Source organism: Schistocerca gregaria, chromosome 3 (assembly GCF_023897955.1).
Source record: "Schistocerca gregaria isolate iqSchGreg1 chromosome 3, iqSchGreg1.2, whole genome shotgun sequence".
NCBI classification, from domain to species: Eukaryota; Metazoa; Arthropoda; class Insecta; order Orthoptera; family Acrididae; genus Schistocerca; species Schistocerca gregaria.
Genome location: NC_064922.1, coordinates 409,318,827 through 409,342,196, shown reverse-complemented (window position 1 = coordinate 409,342,196; position 23,370 = coordinate 409,318,827). Strand labels below are relative to the sequence as shown.

Here is a 23,370-nt window from a genome sequence, read left to right as displayed (position 1 = left end):
ACCAGCAACCTATTGTGGATCACAGAGATCCCCACTATTCTTCTGTTGATACACATAAGCCCTAACAAGATTCTCGACAGTCAAAAGTACTCAAAGAGAAAAGGATAGTGAAAGGGAAAAAGAAGAAATTTTGGGAGATTTCTCCAGTGGCTCTGGATGCACCAGATCCCCCCCTTGAACTCTGAACTGGATGAATGTTGTTCAATCCTGCTGATGACAGTGTGTGATTGTGGGTCCTGACAAGTCCTTCATATGGCTTTATATCTAACTGGGGCACGTTCAACATGATAGTTCAGTGCAACTGCAACAGATGTTCTTGTTATCTACCAGAACTGCAACTACTGTTTGTCCTGTAATCTATGTTGCATGTTGGAAGCAAAAGCAGTGCAAGTGCAAACAACCCCAGCAAATTACCATCTGTAAGACTAATTACATTTAAGTAGGGCACTTACTTACCTAATCCAACAACTCTTCCTCCCTTGTCTCATACTTAGTGATTTCAGTATGCACCACCCCCTGTGCAGAAATACCACTTGGTCTGGTAGCGGCCTTGTTATTGACCAGCTTGTTTCCAGTCTTGATCTGTGTATCCTTAGTATACAGTACTTCTACCCACTTCAGTGGTGCCCATGGCTCTCTTCCCCTAATCTCCAGGCTTCTTTTTAATGGTCACTGAATGGCAATATTTGTGAAAGTGACCACTTTCCAAGTTGTCCTGTCTCTTCCTTCTCACCACCCAAAGGACCACTTACATGTTGGGATCTTTCAAGAGCCAAGTGGCAATTGTATATGTTTTGCCCCCATGTACGTCATGTCTCCATCAGACTGCAATGACGAGATTGTGGGAGATGTCACTGATCACCTCTGCCTCTGGAACTGTTATCCCAATTTCTATTGTTCCATTCCACTGTTGGCCTTTGCCATGGTGGACCGAAGACACTGCAACAGCTATTTAGAATCATCGAAGAACTGTTCAGTGTCTCAAGTAGCACCTGTCACAGAACACCCTCAACACTTTTAATTGGCTTTTTCTCTGTCGGAATTTATCCAACTTGTTTTGGGTTGAAGTTGAACATCTAGGCTCCCCTCGGTCCAAGTGAACAGAGCTCATTGCTGTCAATGGGCTAGTGACCTCTGCCAGACCAGTGGTTGCCCCTGTACTAAATGTCAACATCATTTATTTTGGGTATAGCTACAAATGTGTAATACTGGTTGAACACCAGTTCCAAGGAGCCCTTTGAAGGGTTTATGTTTGGAATCCTTCAGATGACTTCCAATTCTCACCCAAAAAATCTTGTCATGCATTTCTGTCATCATGCTACTCTCCACACAGATCCAGAATTCTACTTTGGTACTCAGGACACCATTGAACAGCTGTGTATAGTGATAAACTGGCTAAAAACCACCACCACTACTGGTCGTAGGTCATTGCTTTGTAATGTAACACACTTTATAATCAGAGCCAAAGCTCTGAATATTACTGAAGAATGATTATTGATAGCAAACTTACTACTGAATGTAATAAACAGCTGACATGTTTCGTGATAATAAATGTATTCTTAAATGTTAAACTATTTTCAGTGAAAAACAAGAAAAAGCTTTTATTGTCAAATGTAGCGACATTTGAGACAGACTATTTTCTGTTCTGCCTATTTCGTACTCTGTTTTCATTTGGTTGCACTGCTGTGAAGATAAAGTGAGAACACCAACATAAAAAAGATCTAATAGTGAAGAATTGATGCCCAAGACGCTGGAATTGCTACATTCAGATACTAGTAGATTCCTAGAGAATTGGCGGTTATCGGACTCGTGGAATTAGAATCAACACATGACTAATCCCTGATTAAAATCATTATGGATTAACTTTTTTACTCTAATTTTAGTGTAGTAGTAGTAGTAGTATAGGATATGGTAAGTAAAAATACACCTACAGGCTACCTCTTTAACACCAAATATACTTTTTTCAAGAATTACTTTTAAACTTGAGTTTCCTTTCTTTTTTTTTATGAACTGCCACAAGAATTGACCTAATTAAAATGTATAGTTGTGTTCACAGTCCAATTTATTTCTCCTAATAACTCTTCTCTAACTCTCAAGCAGATTTTTCAACTGGGTTACACAACCACTACTAAAGCAGTGTTGGACACATCTTTTCCAGTACAAAATAACACTTAAAATTTTTTTAAAGTGCCGCTCATCAGTTAACCTTTGAAATGCATAAATGCCTGGGCATTTATGAATTTTGGGCATTTGCCCCAACTTTTAAATACCCAGGAATTTGACATCACTAGTTGTAACACATTCCCAATTTGAGAGACTCCTCTTTGATAAAAGCTGACATGGGTGCCCCATAGTCATTAACTAAAGGCAAGTTCCATGTGAACACTTATGACTCTGCTTCTTACCAATGCATCTTTGGGATCGGATCACATAAAGTTATTGGTCCTACTCCATCATTTGTGCAGTAAGACTAGCCATTGGCTCTTTCCGGACTAATCCCATAGACAACTTAGAAGTGGGTATCTTACTACTTCAGTTCCAGTGGTACCAACTTGTGCTCAGGTACACAAACACCATCTCAAAATTTCCTAATTATCCCATTTATGAAATTGTTGTTGCATACAAAGGCGGTTTACATTGTGGCAACTGCCCTCTCATGGCTCACTAATTTAGTCATATTGCATGCACAGATGTTTTCCTCTGGGTCCCAAGACATGTGATATCTGGAGGAGAAGGGGTTGGGGGGAGGAGGGGGAGGGGAATGATCTGGCTGCCTGTTTGGCTGCAGAAACAGTTCGCGCAACATTCACCTTTATTGATCTCAGGTACAGAAATGTGGACACAAATAAGACCTCTCCTAACTCATATGGAGTATCATCTGATGGACTATTCCCCTTACTAGTAAACTCCACGCTATCAAGGAGACTGCAGCTGCATGGTACTTTCCTTTCTGCTCCTCCTGGAAGGAATTCACCATCCTACCATATTGGTCATATCAGATTAACGCACAGTTTTGTTTTACGTAATGTGTGTTACAGACAATAGCTTACATGCTGATGGAATGACCTCTTCTTATGGACAACATATGAACAGTTCTTAGGGTTATTAGTTTACTCTGTGGAAGTGGTTTTTATTCTCAGATATAATATTCTAAACTACTTTTTTTTGGGGGGGGGGGGGGGTAGAAGTTGGGGCATCACTCACGGCATACTAGGTGTGGTGGCCCCTTGACCCTGCCTGTTTTGCAAGCTGCCCTGTTCATCCACATTTTACTCTGTTTTAGTTCATTTTGGAAACAGTTAGTCCATTTTTTGCTGCAATCTATTTTTCATTTTAGGGGTAGACTCTGATGAATGGTGGGTGCTGCTTCCATCTTTAACACTTTGACTGCAGTAGATCAGCACTGGGATGAATGGGAGGGCTGGTCTTATCGCACACTAGTCCCAGGGAATACTTGCCTGGCCGTACCCATCTACTAATCTGATTTTTTGTCACTTTTATTTTGTTATTATAGTTAGTCTAGTTACGTTTATTGCATTTGTACCCTTTTCACTTTCACTATTATGGATCTTCCTGGCTAGATGACCATCTTTACTTTGTAACTGTTGTACTCCTTAATTGGGTTGGTGTCAGTCAGATGGAGGTGAGGTCTCTCCCACCACAGTCATCCCTGGACCCTGGGAGAGCCCTTAGAATACTCTCTATTCCCATAACTATTTCTCAACTCCACAGCAGTATTGCTGTTAATGCTTCGGTTTTACCATTTCTTCATACTTCTGTAACTTGATCAAATTTTTGGCAAGCATTACAAATTCTTGTGACAGGGGGCTTGTTACCTTGCTGTTTAGTCTTGTGGCCACCAGCTAACCTGCTGCACTTCCTTCTGTCACACATGTAATATTTCTCCAAAAATGGTCAATTTTCCCTCTGTGGCACACTAAAGCAAATGCTACTATCTTCTCTCTTATCTTCATTGTGTTTTATCATTTCATTATTATTTGTGTCTTCCACCTCTTCTCACATTTCCATGCACTAATGCTCATAGTTGAAATTGACATGCCTGTAATCAGTCATTATTGCTGTATTTGCCGTGAATGGATAGACACTATGTTTTCTCTGTACTATTTACGTCATAGTAATTTCTAAACATTGGATTTTATATGAGATGTAATTTTTAACATAACTGTCACAGTTAATGTAGTGGTAGAAAGCCTGTTTAGAAGTCAGGACACTATATGACCCTAATCTTGGCAGGTTGAATATTAAAGATGTGATATACAAATTACCCAAGTAACACAAATTCCTTATTTGTAGTTAACTAACATTTTGATGTTTTTTATATGTTGTGTATTGTATTGTTATTGGCAGAGTACACCTCGAAAGAGCATACGCATTATGTCCTTCTTGTGAAGGTGTTCTGAAGGACACACTAACAAGGCAGAAAGCATGGCTTCTCCGGCTGCAGGCGAAAGAAAAGTGCAACTCATACCTCAAAGGAAATCAGGTATCTAACCATTTACGATGGTAAATCAAATAAATTGTGTTTTAATGGTTAAGATCAGGGGCGATAGAGAATTGCTAAGAATACGACAAGAACTTCCTTTGCAAATATGCTGGGATTCAACTCAGTGCCAAAATGTGTTCATCTGACCAGTGATGTGCATTTCGGTCTTCAGCTAATTACATGCATTCATGCAGATGTCGCAGCTGCAGAGTTGCATACTCGTGCCATCAGTAGCAGAGTTTCTGTTTGTACATAGCATTTTGTTTAGTTTTTGTTCTCGCATACCTTTGTGCAGAAGTGAATAGTATATGTGTACTGAACTGTGTTGAATAGCATCAACTAATTTTGTAAAGTGTTAGCGTATGTTTAGTACATTTGCATTGTGTGAGGTGGCTTCGTAATGTAGTGCTAAACAAAAGCAGCACAGCAACATTGCTTAACATTGTGTATTAGTGACTTCTTGGGCTAATGTTACGTTATGTGTACAGGTGAATCTCGGTTGAAGGTTAATAGGGACTATGTCTGCTCTGTACAGATTCAGGGAGAATTGGCCGCTGTCCAGAAAAAGAAGCAGTGTTGGCCACAGCTGAACAGGCTTCAGGGTGTACCCAGGCCTCGAGTGGAATTAAACAACAGAGACAAATATTTCAGTACCTCTGTTGCATATAGTGTCACATGGAATCTGTAATATTACAGCGCCTTTTGATTTGATTGTCTTTGTCTGTTGACACTAACATGGCATCGAATAACAAACAGTTACGGGCTTGCGGAAGGTGAGAGGATAATGGCCAAATGGCTCTCATCCTTTGCCTTTTATTATGTTTGAGGTTTTGCCCACTGCTGAATGCATGCTGGAGCGTGAGAAACTTCAACCAGTTGATTCTGCAGCTGATGATCCTGAAAGTTTGGAACAAGCACACAGGATGGGTTTGTAGGTGATTGGGAGCACCTACATTATTCCCTTAGGGAAATTGTTGGGCTGGGAAAGAAGTCTAGTGTCCATTTTGTATTCTTACTTTATTGGAAAGCGGGGGAGGGGGGGTGGAGGCAGCGGTGTTCTCATCTAAGGTACGGAGGACATTCTGCTGGTGGCAACTGAGTGCACAAGGTGCAGTCAGCTGCAAATTATGACTCGTGTCATGAATGCCAGCTGCTGCCAAGGTTAAGAGGCTATTATCAGTTCCTGCTTGCAGCTGACATATTGGTAAAAATGCTAGCATCAGGCATGAGGCGGAAGCCAAGCTAGTGCCTAGTAGTAAGCAGTAATGATCATGGTTGACTGGCATGCGACCAAGTGGAAAAAGAGGCTCAAATGATTCTGTGTTGATCTTAGACGCAGATTTCCTGATCACAGCTGTCAGGTGGAGAATTGTAGGACCATTTTTAATTTAATAGGCGAGATGTGCTTTACATGCATAAAATGAGTACAAGGCTAGCAGAGTATGTATGATGGGCACTGCACATTGGAATTTTTAAATAGAGAAATTCTCGCACTCACAAGAATATCAGCATTCATTGTGGCATCTCGGAGAAAGAAAATGTTTATATTTGATTTATGCGGGGGAGACAGAAACAGTAGTCTTAGCCCATTGTTCCCCGAGCCGAAACTGAGTGTATTGTGCTGTTTCACACCTTGTGGTTCTAGTAAAGCTAACCAGTACTCATGAGAAGCAGTAGGACATCCTTTACGATTTCCTCATTAAACAGGATTACTTCAGGCTCTACAGATCTGAATATTGTATCTTTCACCCTCCCGAGCTTCTTTTTGGAAGATTAGATGTGGTACGGTTCCATCCTCTTCACCACATAACCTGCCCTTAAGGGCTTCTGCCTCTATATTTATCATGTGTAAGAAAGTTCCCATAGCCAGTAAGGCAACCTATCAAGAATTTGGTAGACCTTCTCCTGAACCATAGCTTCACAGGGTGTATATGTCCCAGGAAATCCGGGAAAAACCTGGGAATTTTTTCATCTGGAAAAAAACTGAAAAAAATAGAATTTTTTGAATTCTGGAAAATTTTTATTGTTTTAGTTTTCATTTTAGTTTCTGTAATTTTGACTGGTAAAAACGATATTCTTACAAAGAATTTCACTTTAGTCCTTTACTGCAGGATAATACTGCAGCAATAAAATGGAAACAAGAAAAAAAACTCCATAATAAAACTTGAGACTCGAGAAAATGTGCCATTTACAACAACAAAAACACGTATACACATAAGTGCCTGTCTATAACAAAATGCGTCAAAGGCTTTAGGATGAAGACCATGCAACATTTGGTGACAACAAACTGCTATTGATGAGTGTAATGTCACAAATGTTTAAATTACGGTAGAATATACACTCCTGGAAATTGAAATAAGAACACCGTGAATTCATTGTCCCAGGAAGGGGAAACTTTATTGACACATTCCTGGGGTCAGATACATCACATGATCACACTGACAGAACCACAGGCACATAGACACAGGCAACAGAGCTTGCACAATGTCGCCACTAGTACAGTGTATATCCACCTTTCACAGCAATGCAGGCTGCTATTCTCCCATGGAGACGATCGTAGAGATGCTGGATGTAGTCCTGTGGAACGGCTTGCCATGCCATTTCCACCTGGCGCCTCAGTTGGACCAGCGTTCGTGCTGGACGTGCAGACCGCGTGAGACGACGCTTCATCCAGTCTCAAACATGCTCAATGGGGGACAGATCCGGAGATCTTGCTGGCCAGGGTAGTTGACTTACACCTTCTAGAGCACGTTGGGTGGCACAGGATACATGCGGACGTGCATTGTCCTGTTGGAACAGCAAGTTCCCTTGCCTGTCTAGGAATGGTAGAACGATGGGTTTGATGACGGTTTGGATGTACCGTGCACTATTCAGTGTCCGCTCGACGATCACCAGAGGTGTACGGCCAGTGTAGGAGATCGCTCCCCACACCATGATGCCGGGTGTTGGCCCTGTGTGCCTCGGTCGTATGCAGTCCTGATTGTGGCGCTCACCCGCACGGCGCCAAACACGCATACGACCATCATTGGCGCCAAGGCAGAAGCGACTCTCATCGCTGAATACGACACGTCTCCAATCGTCCCTCCATTCACGCCTGTCGCGACACCACTGGAGGCGGGCCGCACGATGTTGGGGCGTGAGCGGAAGACGGCCTAACGGTGTGCGGGACCGTAGCCCAGCTTCATGGAGACGGTTGCGAATGGTCCTCGCCGATGCCCCAGGAGCAACAGTGTCCCTAATTTGCTGGGAAGTGGCGGTGCGGTCCCCTATGGCACTGCGTAGGATCCTACGGTCTTGGCGTGCATCCGTGCGTCGCTGTGGTCCGGTCCCAGGTCGACGGGCACATGCACCTTCCGCCGACCACTGGCGACAACATCGATGTACTGTGGAGACCTCACGCCCCACGTGTTGAGCAATTCGGCGGTATGTCCAGCCAGCCTCCCGCATGCCCACTATACGCCCTTGCTCAAAGTCCGTCAACTGCACATACGGTTCACGTCCACGCTGTCGCGGCATGCTACCGGTGTTAAAGACTGCGATGGAGCTCTGTATGCCACGGCAAACTGGCTGACACTGACGGCGGCGGTGCACAAATGCTGCGCAGCTAGCACCATTCGACGGCCAACACCGCGGTTCCTGGTGTGTCCGCTGTGCCGTGCATGTAATCAGTGCTTGTACAGCCCTCTCGCAGTGTCCGGAGCAAGTATGGTGGGTCTGACACACCGGTGTCCATGTGTTCTTTTTTCCATTTCCAGGAGTGTATTTTGAATCTTACATACACACAGCCTCTCAGATTTGACAATAAAAATCTCAAGCTGACTGAACAAACCTCTGATGGTGGGGGTCTTTGAATCGTCCGTACATCTTGTGTTAGTGCAACTTAGAAGTGCATTGTTGATAATAAACACTAAAAAATGCCAGAACAAACCAATACGATAGGAATCCCAAACAAACTTGCTGTGCTAGGGAGGAGGAAATGTCCTCAAACAGTATGCTCCATAACAAACAAGCATTTTTCAGACAGAAGCAAATATTGGTGGTCAGCAACAATCAATGAAAAGTACTAAAGGATAGTCTGAATGAGGGATTCGTGACATCATTCGTGGGTAAAATGTTTTTCCCTAAGATTATTTCAGTAAATTTGTCTGGCATCTGCCTTCCTCATAACTATACAGCCATTCCACGTTAATTCATTCCTATCAAATAATTCTAGATTGTTATGAATTTAAATGAGTGACCAATAATTTTGTGGTCAAGCAGTATAGGAATTGTATTTATTTAGATTAATTCCATTCTATTCAATTAAGTTAATGGTATCTTGCCAGTTTTTGTGTCAAGCATTGGTCATTCACGAGTCCTGCATTTCCTGAACAATTTCTAACAGTGTGAACTATTTGTGTGCAACTGGTTTGCACGAGAAAAATGTGATGAATACATTAGCTGCAAAGTCATTTATTTATAATTAGTGAACAGTGATGATACTATCACACTTGGTTGTAGTATGCTAAAAAGCAGTATGCCTGAGGAAGTGTACCTCCATGAGCAATGACATACTGAAATCTAACAACGGAAACTTGAGGATTAAATAACAACAATATTATCAAAAGGATAGGTTGTTGCTCACCACATAGAGGAGACAGTGAGTCGCAAACAGGCACAATTGAGACTGCTGTACATTTTAGCTTTTACCTTAAAGGCCTCCACACACACACACACACACACACACACACACACACACACACACACACACACACACACTTAATCTTTGTCTGTGGTCACTGTGATTAGTTACAGTGGTCAGGCAGAGTAGCATTTGTGCGTGCGTGCGTGCGTCTTCTACGTCAGAAAAAGGCATTTTGGCCGAAAGCTAAAATGTATAGCAGTCTTTTCATTATTCCTGTGTGCCCCCAACATCTCCTTTATGTGGTGGGTAACAATCTATAGCTTTTGTAATACTGTTGATGTACTGGAATCTATTTGACAGACCCTCTTCAGTACAGTTCTATACATGTTATAATATTCCATAATGATATTTTTTTATTATGTGGAAATGAATTAAAACGTTTTCCAGAATTCAAGAAACACGGTCTCTTTCTCGGTTCTGCTCTGGTTGCTTGTTGAAACTCAGAAGGCTGTATATAACAGAGTTACCTTTTTTTTTTCTCCCTTCAGACTCTGTTTATTCCTACAGAGGAGCTGGCCAATTTAAGGAAAGCTCTGTTGGGTGAGCATAATATATGCTCCACAGTTTTACAACAAAGTCGTCAGTGAGGTGTGTGAGTGTAAACTTCGACAGGCATTATCATTTTCTGTAACACTTTTCCAGGTGTCTGATAATATCATGTCATAAAATACCAGTGTTTCAGCCTCTTTTGCAAGTAGCTGACTCATTGGCCCATAAAATAATTTGATTGACTAGGATATATAACAAGAAAAAGTTTTTATGAGGATCACTGACACATATCTTGGCTGTCTTGCAACCCATCTAAAAATCTAGATTGAGCTGTACATTTTTCCAAGCAATGTTACATCTGAAAATGTGTGTTTCTACTGCAGTAAGCAACCAAGTAACATGTAAACGGACCAGTCGAGATAAAATTAGTTTATGTCTGCTGTAAGTAATTGTTCCATCTACTTATATCAGAAAATTTATACTTGCTAATTATTTAATGTGACTTCTGTTCAACAGGTGTATGGCAGACTGCTGGCTGCAGCTCGTTCTACTGTCCAGCTGGCTCGAGCACTGTCAGCTAGTATTTGCATCATTATGCTAGCGAGTGCATCAGCAAGTGAAGAGTACCTGCAGATACCGCCATCATTAGTGGCACTGTCATTCTTGCCCCACCCTCTGCCAGCTTCAGAGTCATTAAGGGAATGGCTCCTTTTTTGCCATCGTTCCATTACTCTGGTTGTGGCAGGGATGTTATTCCAAGTTATTGCTGCCATGAGTGCGGGTAAAACTTGTTATCTACGTGATGTTTGTGGTATTGCAGGTTGGGCATTCTTACTTCTGCAGTACTTAGCTGCTTTACATCTGCCACTTAAAGACTACATTCGTCTGGAAGATGCCGACTGTCTTCATGTGAGTCCTGTAGCCCATATTTAAATTACAAATCATTCTTGTGTAATCAGTTTAATCCAAATCTATGAGACATGAAGGGAATAAAAAAGCAAGCGACAGTGTAGATGATGATAATAGGTCTCTGAGATGTTCAGTGCAAAATTGAATATTAATATGAACTTTCTATCACTTTCAGAATGGTTAATCTGCGTGGGGGGGTGGGGGGAGACGGGACCTTCAGATGTTATCATGTGCCAGCGTTTTTAACCCAAAAGTCCTTTTGTTTTGAAGTGATCTTCAGAAATAGCTGTGATTGTTCAAGGTAACAGATAAAACATTGATAATCCTGATGATTGAGAGACCACATTACTGACAGTTGAGAAAAAAGTGTCTTTCCATCTTCTTATATCAACTGTACAGTGCATATGAACATGCTGGTAAACCTCACAAGCATGAAACCCCAATTTAAATGTAACATACACAAAAAAATGGTTTTCATCTGTCTGAGATTTCAGTTCATATATCACTTAACTGAAGCATTTTCCCCTTGATTGTAGTTTAACAGAAATTTTTTATTCTGTGGTGGCTTTATATAAGGAAAAGGAGATACGGCATCACAGTTTTATCACACATCTTTTACTAATGAAAACTACAGGAATTTTTATTGAATACTGCACTACACTTCAGAGTGACATAGATACATGATACTAGTTTTCAACATAGTCCTCCCTGGTCACTGAGCCATTTGAAAACCGCTGTGTGAACTTGCACATCATTGGAAAATCTGTTCTTTAAATTTGCCAATTATATCAACGTGAACGTGATCAGTGTCGGTGGATTTTTTTCTCTTTAAGCATCATGCATGTGTGCGCAGCCATGGTCGTATTGTTGGCACAACTTTGCTACAGTTGGTTGTGGTATCTGCATTTTGTCCATATACTGCCAGAATTTCACAGCGAATCTGTGTGCAATTTAGGCATCCTGCCCACAAGAATCTTACTGTCCCACATACATCAACTTTACAGTTAATTTCCAGAAGCAGCACTACTTCACTCCCACACTGAGTTATGCATGTTACCCATATTGCAACAGAACTGCGGGAGATCCAGACCATGTACTATCTTTTCACAAGGTGCCACTCTTCATGTGTAATAGTTTTAGCTTGAGACAACAAGTTAAATTTAGTTTTTGAAGCATCTCGAGTAAATCAGAAAGGTTATGTTCCCCACATGTATGCAGTGTTTTTCATATATCCAGTGCATCACTGTATTGGCATGTACTTCCAATCAAACTAAAATTTGCTGTTGGAAGACTCAAAATAACAGCTGTAAGGACTATTATTAATTACCTACTGATCTTAGTGTTTACTGCATCCTTGCTGGCACAGAAAAAATGTTTGCATACAAGAACAGCATACACCTATCTCAAAATAAGGTACTTAGTCATTCTGTTTTGTTTTTAAGTGTTTTTTCACCCAACATGAAACCTACAAATTTTTTGAAGAAACTTTTAATAGTCAAGCTCATATTCAGTACTATTTATTGCTAATGACCAGTTTCAACACTTAAAACTGTCATGCTGTGTGTTATGCTTCCTGTTCCATTATGAGATATATCAAACATGCCATTTTGTCATTACAGTGGATAGAATGTAGAATATTCCACAAAGGTTTGTTAAAAATAAGACAGGTTTGTCACAAATAAAAACAATACAGTTAAACAGCAGCAGTTTTTAAGAAGTAGTCATAAAGTTTAACTTATCCCTTCAAATAAAAGTTACATAGATAATTTTTTTGCAGACATTTATCTGCAGTACCTGTGAACATCGAAATCTCCACATCACAGTATTGTAGCATCTCTGGAGTAGACAAAATGAAATGGCACAGACTGTTGAATATTTTGCAGTAATTTTAGGCAGCAGTGGAAATGTTAAGGTTGTCAGGCCAATCCAGATGGCTAAAGATGTTGTATAGATTGACCTTACAGACCTCCATTGTTTTTGCCACTGCTCAAAATGAATTACAGCACGATACGTTTTACTGAAGGACTGTGCTATTTTGTTTTGGTTCTTCTGTTGGCATGCTAAAGTGCAAGGATTTTAATTTTTACTGGGGTTACATGCATGTATGTGCAAACAAAGAATTGTGGAACTTTTTAGGTGATAATTAATATTTTGATTCACTGTCACAGAAAAGGGTGATTCCATGACAGTTGGTCTAGGGGTTCCTGTGGTAACTTAATGCATACATGAAAGTATGCAGTTTAATAAAGACAGAAACTTTATGTATAGCTCATGCATTATATTGAAGTCCCAAAGAGCATAGCTGAAGTCCAGGGTCATAGTGAGTTTAGTTTCATGAGGGCAGAGCACAAAATAAGTCACAACAATGAAAATGAATGAATGCAAATGGTCTCTGCACCCAGTTATTTGCTGTCAGTTGGTTACTCAGTGAGCCCTGACAGCGCACAGCTTCCAAACTCTGGGCAGTGGTGGATACAGAAAAACCTCAGGAGGGGGTGCTAAAGATATCTTGAGCTACCTTTACTTTTACTGTAATAAAAAACAATCAAGTCACATGCAGAATTTAAGAGTTTTATTTAAACTGATTATACACATATACAAGTCAGTGCCATCTTATGATATAAAAAAGTTACAATTGTGGTTGTCTTCCTTAAATGATGAATACTGTGTGCCTATTCTTCCTGGCAATAGGACAGTCCTTCCTGCAATAGGACAATCAATTTCAGAGTGAGCGTTCAACAGAACTAAGCCATTAAGTTGATCCTCCTCCATTGTTGACTGTAGCCATGTCTTTGTATGCCACAATGTTGAAAAACTTCTTTCTACTAGAGCAATTGATGCAGGTAGACAAGCAAATATTTTGTACTGTGTGTGCAAAGTAGGATAGTCAGATCTAGGACAGACAGACAATGCTTGCATAACAGAATCACGATCATTAAGGGCGTTCATGCTTGTTTGATTATATTGAAGAATCTCTCCCATTAGTCTCTTTTTAGTCACAAAGAGTGATTCTTCTTCAAAGAACGGTAGTTCAGTTAAGCACCGATTCGATATATGTGCAGACCATTACTGTCATGTCACAGTAGTTGAGGGCAAAAGTATGTTGAATTTTAAATGATAAATATTTTCTTCAGCAAAACTTTCTCTCGTGTCAGTCGTAACATGGTCCAGTGTTGGAATAAAAACAGTTCTTTCCCAAAATGTCGTAGCATCATCATTATTATCACAGTTTTCCCTGTCTCTCTGTCTGCCTGTAAGGTGACGAACACTCATCTCCACATCTAACTGTCCCATAATTGCCTTTGCCTCTTCAACAATATGAGCACAGTGGCTATCAGCATTAGCTCTCATGCTGTCGTACACCTTCAGTGTCTAATCTAATTTTGCTTTTACCATCGCAACGTCCGAGCTAAGGTCTTGTAAGATTTTGCTCACTGGGTATGTTCTGCTCATAATGTCACTCATTGTTAAACAGTGATAATAAACTCGCAGTTAGAGAAAGATCGAAGGAGAGTATTGGCTTTGGCAGCCGTTGTTCTGTCCCTCCAGCACTGTATTTCTTTAAGAACTTTGCAAACTGTTCCGAAGTCAGCTGAGAATTGAATATCGTCGTCATCATTTAATGTTTGAGTACACCCTGATCCATCAGCTGTAGAAGTGGTGTAACATTTGCTGGCAAAAACTTCGCCACAATTTCTACATCACATAATTCCTCAGCACTGGGGTGAGATGATGCATTATCAATCAAAAGGATTGCACGATTTTTCCTTAGAAAACCGTCGAACAGAGGGAACAAACTGACCGTGAAACTGTTCTTTGAACAGCTTACCATCCATCCATGCTTTTCTCTGGTTGCAATAATATATGGGCAGGGACTTCGTGTTGCAGTTTTTAAAAGCTCTGGGCCTAGCAGATTTGCCGATCTGCATTAAAGGCAGCGTGTGAGTACCAGAAGCGTTGCTGCACGCTAATAAAGTCACATGATCTTTGCACATTTTAAAACCAGGAGCATGGTCTTCTGCTTTTTGTTGGCAATCTCTTAAAATTAAGGCCAGTTTCATCAGCATTTAAATTTGTTGGGGAGAATATCCACATCTACATCCATACTCCGCAAGCCACCTGACGGTGTGCGGCAGAGGGTACTTTGAGTACCTCTATCGGTTCTCCCTTAAATTCCAGGTTCATATTGTTCGTGGAAAGAAAGATTGTCGGTATGCCTCTGTGTGGGCTCTAATCTCTCTGATTTTATCCTCATGGTCTCTTTGTGAGATATACGTAGGAGGAAGCAATATACTGCTTGACTCCTCGGTGAAGGTATGTTCTCGAAACTTCAACAAAAGCCCGTACCGAGCTACTGAGTGTCTCTCATGCAGAGACTTCCACTGGAGTTTATCAATCATTTCCGTAACGCTTTTGCGATTACTGACTGATACTGTAACGAAGCGCACTGCTCTCCATTGGATCTTCTCTATCTCCTCTATCAACCCTATCTGGTACGGATCCCACACTGGTGAGCAATATTCAAGCAGTGGGCGAACAAGTGTACTGTAGCCTACTTCCCCCCCCCCCCCCCCCCTTTTTTAATTGCATTTCCTCAGGATTCTTCCAATGAATTTGTCTGGCATCTGCTTTACCGACGATCAATTATCATTCCATTTTAAATCACTCCTAATGCCTACTCCCAGATATTTTATGGAATTAACTGCTTCCAGTTGCTGACCTGCTATATTGTAGCTAAATGATAAAGGATCTTTCTTTCTATGTATTTGCAGCACATTACACTTGTCTACATTGAGATTAAATTGCCATTCCCTGGACCATGCACCAATTTGTTGCAGACCCTCGTATCCTTGTGCATTTCAGAACAATTTTCCATTGTTACAACCTCTCGATATACTACAGCATCATCCGCAAAAAGCCTCGGTGAACTTCCAATGTTATCAACAAGGTCATTTACGTATATTGTGAATAGCAATGGTCCTACGACACTCCCCTGCGGCTCACCTGAAATCACTCTTACTTCGCAAAACTTCTCTCCATTGAGAATGACATGCTGCATTCTGTTATCTAGGAACTCTTCAATCTAATCACACAATTAGTCTGATAGTCCAAATGCTTTTACTTTGTTCATTAAATGACTGGGTGGAACTGTATCGAACACCTTGCGGAAGTCAAGAAACACGGCATCTACCTGGGAATCCGTGTCTATGGCCCTCTGAGTCTCGTGGATGAATAGCGCAAGCCTGGTTTCACACAATCGACTTTTTCGAAACCCATGCTGATTCCTACAGAGTAGATTTCCAGTCTCCAGAAAAGTCGTTACCGTATTTACTTGAATCTAAGCGGCACTCTTTTTCCGGTTTCTGTAATCCAAAAAACCGCCTGCGGCTTAGAATCGAGTGCAAAGCAAGCGGAGGTTCTGAAAAATGTTGGTAGGTGCCACCCCATCTAACTTCTGCCATCGCATGCTTTGTAGGCTGAAAGATATATACTGACGCCAAAGCCCTCTGCATCAATAAGTAAATTAAAAAAAAAAAAAAAGGGTGGAAGACGAGCTTTTTTTCTCCGCCCCGAGTTGAGACCACTGCATTTTCATGCATTATCCAACGAAGTGAATACAAATTCCGTATTGTTCATCTTCGAATGCATTTTCATGCATTATCCAATGAAGTAAATACAAATTCCGTATTGTTCATCTTCGAATGTAGCAGAATTTCAATGTACTACGAAGATCCGACTGGCAAGGCTGTTTGGGATGTTTGTCAGTATGGCCAACTCTACGTTTTGAAGTGATGGTTGCTAATAGGAACCTGATGAAATGTGAATCACATACAGTATTCTTTTCACCATAAGAATAATCTGAATATAAACATTTTGCCATGTATTCTTTCGTGTTTGCTGCTATCTCATTTAAATCCTGTCTGCCTAATAAACTACGAAACTAGAGTGAGACAATAGCAAACACGGAAGAATATACATATCGTGTCACATTTATATTCATATTATTCTTATGCTGAATAGTGATACAGTCAGAAATGAAGCACGGCAACTGACTAGATTTTTAAATCTAAGATTACTCTTAATTTCTGTGCAGAATTTGATGTACTAAAGAAGCGACCGAAAAGATTTTGAAACGGAGAAAAATTTTCGCCTAACTCGTTCAGAACATGTTCTATCATACACAGTCTATTATTTAGTTCTTGTTGATCATTATCAAAGAAAGCAGCAGTGTAAGTAACAACAAATAGCAGTCTCTCGCCATTGTACGCGGCGGTAGCGCGCACAAAAGCAAGCCATACCACGAGCGGCGACAGGACGTAAACACGCACTATCAGAATACGACAAACAATGCGTGACACAGTACAGTAGTGCGTTTTCAGCTTAGAGAGAGGTAAACACCTATAACAAAGAAAACGGCACTTATCAGATCAAAGCAAAATAAGCAATCGATTGAAACCAGATGAAGCACGTGAAAAATGAAGGGTACCTGTATAAATACAGACGGAGCACCTGACACATAGCAATGGCTACCTGGTAAGGTTTAACTGCTGAGCTTACGACTCGCACCAAACTACTGTAGGTGTATCGTCATACATTCGACCTAAATTGTGTCTCATATTACAATGGACCAACTTTGTTTCGATTTAGAAGTGCGGCCTGAAACTTTTCTCGCCCCTTGAATTTAGAGTCTCAATTTCAGGTGCGGCTTAGATTCGGGAAATTTTTTTTTGCCTCATTTCGAGTCTCATATTTCAGGTGCAGCTTAGATTCGAGTGCGGCTTAGATTTGAGTAAATACGGTATACTCGAACGTAATACGTATTCCAAAATTATACAACTTCCCTCTACAGTTTCCCTCTCTTACAGTTTCAAACTCACCTAAGTATTCCTTCGTTGCATCACGATCAGAAGAAAGCTTCTCTCCAGTAATTGGTAGCTGGCGGATTCCTTGACAGATTTTTGAATCTGTTCAACCAACCTGTACTCGCACTAAAAGAGTCATTACCATTCATTAACTTGTTCAGTATACAGCGCTATTGTGAACCAGTGCTCCCCTCAAAGGAATTCCCCCTTCTGTTTCCTGCATAAACCAAAGGAAAAGAGTTTCATCCACTTAATTGTACTGGGACTGTTTCAAAGTCTGCTGAATTTCCGAGTATTTTTCCTGAAGATGTTGCACAGGACTGTTCAAGCTTCTCTCAGTTCTTCTTCCAGTCACAAATGGTTGCTTTACCAACACCCAGTCCCACTGCCAGTTTAGATACATTCTCACCATTGTCTATCTGCTTAAAAGCATTCAGTTTTTCTTTGAGAGTAAACGTTGTATGTCTCTGTTTACTCATGACGAAAATACGTACCACTACACCTGAACGAATACAATACAGCTGTTATGCGTGCCAGTGACTGATAACTAACATAACTAAGTGCTTTGTGAGCCAACCGACAGTGCACTGACCTCAGACACCAGAAATGTCTCAACAGTGCACAACCACAAGGGCAGGGAGTGAGAGTGAGCCATTGTTCCCATTTGTTACCATGGTGTACCTACTTATCTGCTTGGTATACTTCATTCTAGAAACTCGTGACTAGTTCTGGCTAATCCGAACATGGCCCAGTCCCAATTAGTTCAGATTAACGGGACTCTACTGTATATTTATTTTTGTTACGCTGTTTTCCAATGTGTGAAGTCCCATGAATAACATAAAAACTATGAATATTTATGAAACATTAGGCATTTTCTTTAGGTTGTTTAGAACTAACTATATTGCACAAGACAAAAGAATTATATGTGATTGAATTTTATTTTTGTAGGGGACATAATACTAGTGATTTGAATACCTGATAGATCCAGCAAATGAAAACAATCTGTCAAAGTATTCTGTGTTGGAAATTTGTATGAATCAAGTTTTGATTTGCTGACTGATAGTTACAGTAAAAGGCTGCTAAATGGTGGTTTTTCATGTGAAGAAAAGAAACTTGAGTTGTTTTGGCCTGAGAATAAGTGATAACTGTGTGTCTTTGTGATAAAATCATTTTGGTGACAGGATTTGAATCTTTGCCAAGATCATACTGTGATCCATGTTCAAAGAAAAATCATAACAATTAGAGAAATTTTATATACATTAATGAAACTCTGGCAAATTGGCTATAAAACCTCAGCAAGTATGGGTCAGCTGGGCAAAAGGTTGTGTTCAGAATGTTACATGGAAGACGGTAACAAGTTGGTTGTGGTTATGGCTTTGGTTTCATCTGATAAACATGCGCAGATGGAAGTATGTGATATGTTTAATAGTAGTTTGAGTTCTCTTGGAGCTTCGTGTGTTAGAATTCAAAGGGTCAGTAAACACGATTTAAAAGGCTACATCTAACACAAAGGTAATCAGGCACAAGATAAGTGACTAGCATCAGAAGTGACTTGCTCGCTGGTTAGTTGCAGCACCCAACATGCCCCAGTGAAAATGAGTACATGAATTGTGCTGGTTATACTCAACAGTTGTCAGACTTGAAATGAACAATTCTACTCACAGTTGAGAAAATTCATATTCTCATATTGGCACCAAGGAGTTGCTTGATTTTTAAAAAAATCTCATCAGAATTTTGTATCAGCCATAAAGTTGAAACATTAACTTCTTTATTGAAACAGCCTAAACCAAAAAATGAAGAAAATCATTTTAATTGTATAGTTGGACAAATGCAGTCAAGTAAATTCTGGATAAATTCCTTTGTTGTGAGTACGCTATTTCTCTGCTGTGTTGTCACTCAGAAGTGATAGACCAGCAAGGTATGTTGGAGTGTTGCTGAGGAATTTGGAAAATAGGAAATACGTAATAGGTACTGACAAATTGCATCTATAAAATGGACTGTGAAGTGCACCAGTCAACACATTTGATAAGAGCATTGCCCTCGAAAGAAAGTTGTTTGACAGTAGTACTTGCTTTCATGTGCCAATGACTTTTGTAGCCTTACGTTTAGTTTTAATGTATGAAGAACTTTAAAGCTTGTTCAAAGCCTCTTTCGTATTGTCACTTTTATCCATGGGATTGGTAGATAGTTTAATTTGCTACAAGCTGTTCTTTTTCAAGATTTATCATCTGCCCATAAAGTCCAGCTTGATTACTTTATGTAGGAACATGTGTTAAATGTGGTCATTTGCTGATTTTGTTAATTTGTTCATTACTTTGACTTATGTACGTAAAATTTTATTTAAAACTTAGTTCTTAAACCTTTCAATATATCTTGTGCAGTTACTTTTATTCTTTCGGAAGACTGGTATCCATGTGTTCTATATTGCCCTGTCTGTTACATATGATTGCCCCTATCTTTTTTTCTATCATATTTCTTTAATTTTCTGTTACTGAAAACTTTGTTTTTATTCCTTAGGTGGTGACATTACTGGCAACCCTTACTCTGAGCCTCCTTCCCTTTTTGATGCCAACAGTATCAAAGAGCACACTTAAGAAAATTCAGAGTGATTCTTTTAAAAGGTGGTGTATCTATCCAACATAAATAATTTTATTTTGTGACAATGTGTATTTCACTGTAGTTTTTATGTGCATCCGAGTCATTTATTGTTTGTGTGTTTGTGTGTGTGTGTGTGTGTGTGTGTGTGTGTGTGTGTTGTAAATTTTGCTAGTCTGTTGCAGAATTAAGTTTGCTGAAATGTCCAGGTATTACAGTATGGTACTCTTAAGACACTTGATTTTCTGGTAATTGAAATACTCAGTAAATGTTCATTCATTTTTTTAGGTTAGACACAACCGTGCATACAGCATCTGAGGAGCAGACTAAAGGAGTATCAGAAAATTTAAATGAAAAAAATAATATGAAAAGTAACAAAGCTTCTTCCCATATTGCCAACAAGTGCTCTCCTGAAATCAATATTGGGAAGAAAATTTGTGATGAAACAATTTTCCATTTTGGTGATACCAGAAGAGATTACAAAAGATCACCTAATGATGTGTTTGCCAATACCAGCAACAGTTCTGGTCCCTACAATCGTTTTAACAGGGCCACATGTTATAGTACAGATCCATACTTTGAACAAGATCTCCATCACAGCCTTTGTAGCCTGTCACTGGGAACATCAACACGTCCACGTAGCAAAAGATGGGCATTTGAATCACGTGTGTATGGTGGCAAGGAGTTCCCTGGATTATTTACTGCAAATGATAGTAGACCAAGGCCTCTTCTTAGCCCACCAAGACTAGGAGTTCATAGGAATGTGACACGATCTCCATGGTCAGCAGGAGGGTATTGGCAGACACCTACTTCATTTGTAGCTGGTCATGATGGTTCTCCTTTATCACGATCATCAAGTGGCAGCTCTGGATTTGGATCTCTGAGTAGCCGACCAGCTGCAGTTGCTGCTAGCCCTCCAGGCTCACGTGCTGGTTCTGTCTGTGCAGGAGATGCTGATAGGTTTTCTGTACATTCACTGCCAGCCTATCCTCCAAATTTTCCACCAACGTACTTCCCCTTCTATGGTGGACCTTACTTAATGCCACATTTAGGAAGCTACGCAATGGCACCGCCATGTTATTTTGCAACACCACCCCCACCACCTGCATCTGCTTCCCCACAGTCATCACCTGCTTTAAGTGATTCTGATTCAAGTTGTGCTTCACAGAAGGGTACAAAGTGTATGGATGCACATAAAGGACTTATTGATATTCTAAAGGAAAACTGTTGGTTGTCGTTTATAATTGGGAGCAGTCTTTTACTAAATGCTGCAGCCACTGTGTTCTTCATATTCATGAATAGAAATTTCTTAACTGGCGTTCCATAGATAATAATTCGTTTCTTTTAGTCCCAGCCAATTTTTGCCTTCTTTGTTGTAGCTCAGATTAGGATAATTTAGAAGTGTGACCAGCCTCTGTTTTAATGGAGTTTTGCTCTGTACTGATGGAGAATTTGTTTTTTATGTGAACGATTTTATAAGTTGAAATTTTTCATTTCACATCACTGGAGGGAGATAAATGTCAATTGTGTAAATATTGATGTCAGATGTTATGAGAAGCTATTGCTTTTGATAATTTTTTTGAGCCTTGTATTTCGCAGTTTTGTAAACTCCAAAGATTCTACTCTTAACAAATGTGTTTACAAAAACAGATATTTATTGACAAGTCAGTAGTCATAAGATACTGTAGACAACCTATGGACTGGAGGTATGCGCTGATACGTAATTATTTGTTAAGCTTGTCTGTTAATTTTTGTTATATAGTGTGTTTATTTGTGTTCATGTGAAAAACATTGTGTTCATAGAATGTAAATATCATTTGGTAAGTTATTCAAATGTTCAGTGTTGAACAGCATCCAGTTTTTCCCTGTCAGGAAAATATTTATTACATTATAGGGACAGGTTTGAGTTCCTTAAATTTATACTTATACATAGATTGTACTGTCATTTTTGACAATAACAGTATTACATATAGTACTTGTAAGAGAACTGCACAAAACACTAGTCAGAGACCATTTTGTTCCATTAATGCAAGCTGTGAAAAAGTGTAGAATACTTTCTGAAATTTAGTTCTTTTAAGTAGTGGCCAGTATGTAATTACCAGTGGCACTGTGTGATGATAAAACATGTTTCTCCAGTTTGTGAATTTGCTGCATGTATTGTTGATGAGTGACAGCACCCCATTTAAGGATTACCAAAAATCATAGGCACAAAATATTAATTTGGACTAAGGAAGTAGTTAGGAGTTAGTAGGTTTCTAACCAATGCTGGAGTCATTAATTACAAAATCTCTCTCCCCATAATTGGTGACAGTTTAAATGTAGCAACCAAAGCTATACAGGTTTCCTATAGTTAATTTGCCGGTTCTCAGAACTACTAACCAAAAGTATTCCCTAACTGCCGCATTCAGTCACTTGTTTATTCTAAGACTGTCCTCCCCCCCCCCCCCCTGTTTATTCTAAGACTGTCATCCACCCCCCCCCCCACCCCTCCAAAAAAAATCTGAAATAATTACCATTCATTTCTCAGTAATTATCTGAAGTGTGGTAAATCATGACTGTTGTAATTCCTGTAATTTGCATCTCTTGTTTAGACAGTATTTTGTGCAGATCTTTTTATGCAGCAAGAAATGACTAATGTGTGAACAGCACATAACAAGGTTTTACTTACTGAGATTTCTATTGAAATTATTAATAACTCTATGTAAAAATGATTCCCCATTTGTCTAACTCTAAATGCTGTTCAATGAAAACTGCCATTATACCGTTATATCAAACTGGAAAAGTCCTATGCTTGTCTTCCTTGATGGATGAGATTTTTTCAGATTTTTGTGTGTGTGTGTGTGTGTGTGTGTGTGTGTGTAGATATGAGTAAGTGAGTAAGTTATTTTTTTCGCAGTTGTGAAGAGTCAAGTGTACATATTTTAGTTGCAAGATCTTGTTTTATTGTTGTGACTTCTCAGGTGATGTCTATAACTGCCATAAAATGAGTGTTAAGTGTATTTTTTTATGTGACACTGTTATTTAAAAATAAAGTCCTGCAAAAATGAATGCACCTCTCATACTTTGAGTTATTTGTTTATATTTCATTTCTGCCTCTATGAATATTGTTAAGTTCAAATAAACAGGTGATATATTTTTTTCTGGAGTTAGTTTATTTTTGTGTTACTGGAACTTAAGAATTAACTTATGAAAAGATACAATTTTTGTTCAGTAGCGATGCTTACTTAGACATTTTTGTATGACGCTGTAATGGTTCAGTTATTGTGTGTTGTGTGAGAACCTTATGTTAAAACAGTATCTCATATCAGTAGCTCACCTGTTACATT

General features: G+C 39.7%; 1 protein-coding gene across 1 annotated transcript in view; it reads left to right on the top strand.

Moving 5' to 3' along the window:
• LOC126356211 (uncharacterized) overlaps positions 1-23,092 on the top strand; it is a 35,635-nt gene extending 12,543 nt beyond the window's left edge. Inside the window, exons 4-7 of the mRNA XM_050007022.1 lie at positions 4,369-4,504; positions 10,194-10,586; positions 19,967-20,070; positions 20,333-23,092. Coding sequence (XP_049862979.1) covers positions 4,369-4,504; positions 10,194-10,586; positions 19,967-20,070; positions 20,333-21,371 — 1,672 coding nt within the window. The 3' untranslated portion in view covers positions 21,372-23,092. The remainder of the gene's footprint in view (positions 1-4,368; positions 4,505-10,193; positions 10,587-19,966; positions 20,071-20,332) is intronic.
• The last annotated feature ends 278 nt before the right edge of the window (positions 23,093-23,370 follow it).